Source organism: Terrapene carolina, unplaced genomic scaffold, assembly GCF_002925995.2.
Source record: "Terrapene carolina triunguis isolate 2854851 unplaced genomic scaffold, T_m_triunguis-2.0 Scaffold714, whole genome shotgun sequence".
NCBI lineage: Eukaryota > Metazoa > Chordata > Testudines > Emydidae > Terrapene > Terrapene triunguis.
The window spans coordinates 19,325,353-19,331,412 of NW_020665065.1; the positions used below are offsets into that span (position 1 = coordinate 19,325,353).

The 6,060-nt window shown below is 44.3% G+C and overlaps 1 protein-coding gene across 2 annotated transcripts in view; it reads right to left on the bottom strand.

The window, feature by feature from the left end:
- CDC42 (cell division cycle 42) overlaps positions 1-5,621 on the bottom strand; it is a 26,947-nt gene extending 21,326 nt beyond the window's left edge. For both annotated transcript variants that reach the window (XM_024208757.3, XM_024208758.3), the window contains exon 1: positions 5,456-5,621. In XM_024208757.3, coding sequence (XP_024064525.1) covers positions 5,456-5,560 — 105 coding nt within the window. In that variant the 5' untranslated portion in view covers positions 5,561-5,621. The remainder of the gene's footprint in view (positions 1-5,455) is intronic.
- Positions 5,622-6,060: the final 439 nt, after the last annotated feature.

Below are 6,060 nucleotides of genomic sequence, written 5' to 3' on the forward strand. Positions count from 1 at the left end.
CCTGGGTACACAATGGCTCTCCAGGTCTCAACCCTAGTTCAGTCTCTTTCTCAGTAGTCTCAAATAACAGTCTTTAAAAATAGAACACAATCTCTGTCTTCAACCCAGCTTTAGCTGGGCACAGCCTCTCCTCTCAGAGGGTCTGTCAGTCAGCTTCTAGCACCTCCAACCTGGAGCTCAACCTTCTCCATGGGCTTTCTCAGCTGCTGCCTTCCCTCTGCTGACTGAGGGCCCTGCAGGAGCCTTCTGACTACTCCCTGCAACGTCTACCTAAGTGAGGTGAAATTTGGGGGTACACAAGACAAATCAGATTCCTGAAAGGGGAATAGTCTGGAAAGGTTGAGAATGACTGGTTTAGGAACCCAAAGCTGAAAGAGATACTAACAGATATAACAAATGATTACCTTATATTAATCTTATCAATTTAGGAAAAAATTTGGGATGACTGCAAAGGACCACATTCTCATGGAAAACCATAAAAAAAAAAGATCAGTCATAGGAACCTTAAGATCACTGACACTTCTTTACAGTTGTTACAGCTATAAGGAATGCAGTTTTCAGAGACAAAACAGTGAGCCATCTCCCCTGGGTTCAAAAGTGGACTTAAACCCTGATCTGAGAGCACTGTATCATCTGCAAGAGGGTAGTTTCTCCATCCTCCTCCTGTGGTATAGGTAGAATCACAGAGATTGCCAGCACATCATTCAAGCTTCAAACTCAATCCCTCCAATGTCTGTAATAAGATTTACTCTTGCTAGAAGGTGGAATTGCAGATCAATGCATATGCATAGGTCCTTGGGCTTTGAGCCTAACCTCCAACAGCTTCAGGTCCACATTGGATGCTAGAGGCCAGCCTGGACAGCCCCTAGGTCCAAGATTAAGAAGGTAGGAGTCTTCCTATAGTCCCAGATACGGGAGTGGATCAGAGTAATTTTCTTTTGTGGAAGAGACTGCCCTATTGTTAAGGAGCTCCAGAAAAAATGGTTATTTATCTTACAGTAACTGTTGTTCTTCAAGACGTGTTGTGCACATATACATTCCACTGTAGGTGTGTGCACACTCAGTGCACTCAAGCCGGAGATTTTTACCACCTGGCAGAGCATGTGCTCCTTCTCTCCTCATGCTCTTAGGTGATGGCATAGAAGAGGCATCTCCGCCGTCTCCTTCGCCATTCCTTCCTCAGTTATGAGTAGCGGGGAAGGTGGGAGGGTCATGGAGTGTATATGTTCTTCGAGATGTGTTGTGCACAAGTTACTGTAAGATAAGTAACTTTTTTCTGAGTGATTGTGCACATATACATTCCACTGTAGGTGACTCAACAACAGTTCCCTTTCAGGTGGAATGACTTGAGATCTAAACAGACTGTAGCACCAATTTGCCAAAGCCGGCGCCATCATGAGAGGCTTGCATGATGGCATAATGTGTAGAAAAGCTATGACCATGTTGGTGCCTTCCATCTTTCAACAAAGATTACAGAGTGTCTAGGAGAAGATCTGAAGCAGTGGTTCTCAAACTTTTGTACTGGTGACCCTTTTCGCACAGCAAGCCTCTGAATGCGACGCCTCTTATAAAAAAACCACTTTTTAATATAATTAAACACCATTATAAATGCTGGGGGCAAAGCGGGGTTTGGGGTGGAGGCAGACAGCTTGCGACGCCCCATGTAATAACCTTGAGACCCCCTGAGGGATCACGACCCCCAGTTTGAGAACCCCTTATCTAAAGAATCTAGTACACTCCAAATAAAATGCCAGAGCTCTATGAACATCCAATGGAGAGTTTCCTCGGCCTGAGAGGAATAGGATTTCGTGAAAAAAACTGAAAGGTTAATGGTTTGATTTAGATGGAAGGCTGACACTCCCTCAGGCATAAACTTAGGATGTGTATTAAGGAACACCTTGTCCTTACAAAAGACTGTAAAAGGAAGGTCAGCAAGAAGAGCTTTAAGTTCTGAAACCCTCCTCATGGAAGTGATTGCCACTAAAAATGTGATCTTCATAGACAACACAGACAGTGAAGTTGTCATCATAGGCTCAAAGGGGGACCCACAAATCTAGAACACTAAATTTAAATCTCAGACACAGGAGGGTAAGTATTTAACTAGGCCTTTTGAAAATCTCAAAACAAGAGGATCAGAGAAGATGGAAAATCCATCTATTGGCAGATATGCTGAAATAGAACCCAGGTGAACTCTCAAAGAACTATCTGAGAGGCCTGAGGATTTCAAATGTAGGAGATACTGCAGTTATGCACGAACTGGACTGTGACGTGGCAATACTTTGTGGGACTGTGCCCAAAGGGGAAAATCTCTTCCACTTTGATTTGTGTGTGGTTCTAGCGGACCTTTCTGCTACTCACCAAGATGGTCTGGACCTATCGGGATCACAGTTTCTCTTGAGTATTCAACCAGAGATCATCCATGCAGTAAGGTAAGTGCGGAGATTCACCCTAGTTCTAGGACAGAAGATCTGCCACTAGTGGTGAAGTTCTCAGTGAACAGATGGAGAGGCAACGCAGATCCGTGAACCAACGTCTTGGCCATGCTCGTAAAATGATGATCAACAATACTTTGTCCTGTTTCAGCTTCCTGAGAATTCTGGGAATGAGAGGAACTGGAGAGAATGTATATAGGAGCAGATTGGACCAAGGAAGAAGAAATGCATCTATGATGGAACAAAGGCCTAGGAGCTGCAGGCAGGTACACACTGTTATAGGGCCATTGGAAAGGCTGCTATAGTTCTATACCTTTCCACTGGGAGAGAAGCCATGACTATTGAGGTATGCCCCTCTTAAAGATATACATTGAGTGGGTTGCACTTGAGACCTCTCCAAATTTAGTTTCAGACATAGACAAATGACGACTTAATGACAGGCATCTGATAACTCTGATGTTGAATCTGGTCTCTTGATGCTGCCCACATCAGCCAGTTGTCCAGGTAAATGAAAGTTTGAATGCCTAAGTGACAGATGTGCTGCTAACACTGACATACACATGGTGAAGACCCTTAAAGCTTATGACAAACTGAAAGGGAGCACTATGTACTGGTAGTGGTTGGTGCCTACCACAAATTGAAGGTAATTAATGTGGGAGGGATGTATCACAATGTGGAAGTATACATCTTGTAAAATCGAGGACAGCTACCAATCTCCAGGGAAGAAGCAAGGGTGACCATCCTGAACTTGATCTTTCTGATGAATCCGTTCAGCTTTCTTAAGTCTAGAATAGGATGGAAGTCCCCAGATTTCTTCGAAACCAGAAAGTATCGGGAATAGAAGCCTTTCCCTTCATGTTGGTAAGGAACTTCTTCTATTGCTCCCAATTCCAGAAAAGACCACAGCACTTGAAGTAACAGTCTCATGAGAGGGGCCCTGAAGAGGGACGAGGAACGTAGGTTGCTAAAAGGAACTGGATAACATATCCCTCCTTAACCATGACCCACTTGTCTGATGTAATGTTTTCCCAAGCACGGTAAAAAAAGGATAGATGTGACTCAAAAGGAGATATTGTTGATATACTGTCTTCAAACAAAATGTCAAAATGACTGTTTTGAAGATGTCTGATGAGAAGGGCCCACTACATTAAAGACAGCTGTTGATGTCTAGGAGATCTTGGTCTCTTCTTAGGGGGATATTGAGGTCTGTATTGGAGAGAGGGTCTAGTGCAGCATTTCTCAAACAGTGGGTCAGGACCCCAAAGTGGGTCACAACCCCGTTTTAATGGGGTCGCCAAGGGTGGCATTAGACTTGCTGAGGCCTGGGGCTGAATCCCAAGCCCCACTGCCCAAGGCCAGGGCCAAAGCCCAAGAACTTCAGCCCTGAGTGGCATGGCTCAGGTTACAATCCCCACCCTGGGGCTGTCAGGGCTGAAGCCCTTGGGTTTTGGTTTTGCCGCCCCCCCCCGCCCACACACACACACAGAGCTCAGGTTTTGGCTTTGGACACCCCATCTGTGGCCTTCTCCTGTTTCTCTCTCTTGTGCCCACCTGACCAGGATAACAGCCTTGCATGTGGCACATTGTTTAGAACCAGGGATTTCTTCATAGTAAATCTTCCAGGTAGTAATAAAAGTATATATAACTATACTATTCTACACTATATACACTAAACTACACTTATCGTATAACTATAACAACTTTATAGAGAAAGTTTTCTAAAGCTGGTTGACCAAAGCTAAGGCTACATGGAGCTCCAGCTCTTGCCACAAGCAGTGAGAAGAAAGTCAGAGGAAGGCGGTGAACATGCCCCTTTTATGCCCCTGCCTGAGACCACGAGGAGAGCAGGGGCACATGCGCTGACTAGTGGTACTGCTGGCAAAAGTCTCCAACTCAAGTGCATTGTGTGCGCGCACACACACACAATGGAATGTATACGTGCACAATCACTTGAAGGAGAACTAGGGAATCAGTTCCAATAGAACCAAAGCTTGTACTGCCACCTGAGCACTCTCACTTAGTGATTTTTTTCCTCCTCCAAAGGAAAGGAAGAAGGGGTTCTAGATACCTCCCTCCCGCCCTTGTTTCAAGACCACAGAGAGGATTAGGACCTGTGGGGTAATGCTTCATAGAGCTATTAGATTGATCCTCTGCAGCCACAACTTTGCCATGCTTCTTTTAAGCTTAAACCGGAGAGGGAAGTATATTGATACCTTGTACCAACAGACCTTCTGATCCTTGCTGGTCAAATTCCTTTGCCTTGATTCCTGCAATCTTAAGTATATGGCTACCTCCACTACCTCTTAGCCCCTAGATGGGTCATGAGACAAACATGGGTCCATCATAGAAACTGAGGTACTGGAAGCCTCAGAACCATAAGACTTGATTGCCAAAATCTCTTGCAGTAGGAGAGCCTGTAGGCAGTTCTGCCTCTTTTCTTGTCCTCAGGCTCAAGATCTTGCAGATGGAATATGAGGAGGGACAGTAACACCCCCCCAAAGACAGGAGAAGCAGCGCGAGCACATGCATTTGAGGCTGGAAAAAAATGAATGGTCAGGAATCATCCCTATTTAAAATTACATCTTTTAAGCATGTATGCTGCTCATACCCCACTTAAAGTTAAAAGAACTTGAAATAATCCCACTCACAGCACCCAACTGTGCTGTCAACAGATGAGAGGGTTAGGTCTTCAGATGAAGGCTATGCAGGAGGAACAGAAATCACGGACAAGAATTCACTTATGCCAATGTCTCAAAACACACAAGGAGAAGCAATACAGAGGCTATTATAACTTTTGCTTATTATAAGCAGAATGTGCCTTGAACATGTTGCTTCCTAGCTTGTCATGAGACGTCAGGTCTGGGTACCAAGTAGAGAGGGAGAGATGTGATAAAAGTAAAGATCTGGGAGGAGCACAAGAAAGTAACAGTATACAGACCATAAAAACAACTACAGAATTATGATTTTCCTTTTGCTCGCCCCCAACACCCAAAAACAATGACATTTTCACCCTTTATACTCACCGTTGGTACATATTCCGATGGGAATTTGTTTGTTGTGTAAGAAATTAAGAGACATGTTTTACCAACAGCACCATCACCCACGACCACACATTTAATTGTCTGCATAGCTGAAGTCCGTTAGTATACCAAATCCAATTTGAATCTAAGGGAACAAAAGAAAATATTTAGATTTTTTGCTTACTTTCTCACAGAAAAGCACTGTCATTATCAACCCAGTTTCATCGAGCAGTCTCAACTACAGAATGAGCATCTTCGATCACTGGAGCCCTCTGGCCAAGGTAGCCCCACGCTCTCAATTTCACACAAGCCACAAATAGGTCATAAGAAACTGATTAATACACTAGGTAATTTTTAGCCTTAGTCCAGCTGATATTTTCTATTCAGCACACCTATTGGTCAAGTTATGGTATCAGCTGGCATCTTGCCTCCAACTGGTGACAAACAGCATGAAGAAAAAAAAGAGTCCAGAAAGCAACTTTCTGGGAAGGGTGTCCAGAAGTCCATATCACTTACAGATGCGGCAATGCAAATTAACTGAAGAGTACAGGGTTGGGCCACGACAAAACTAACTTAGGCTTTGTCTACACCAGTGGCTCTCAACCAGG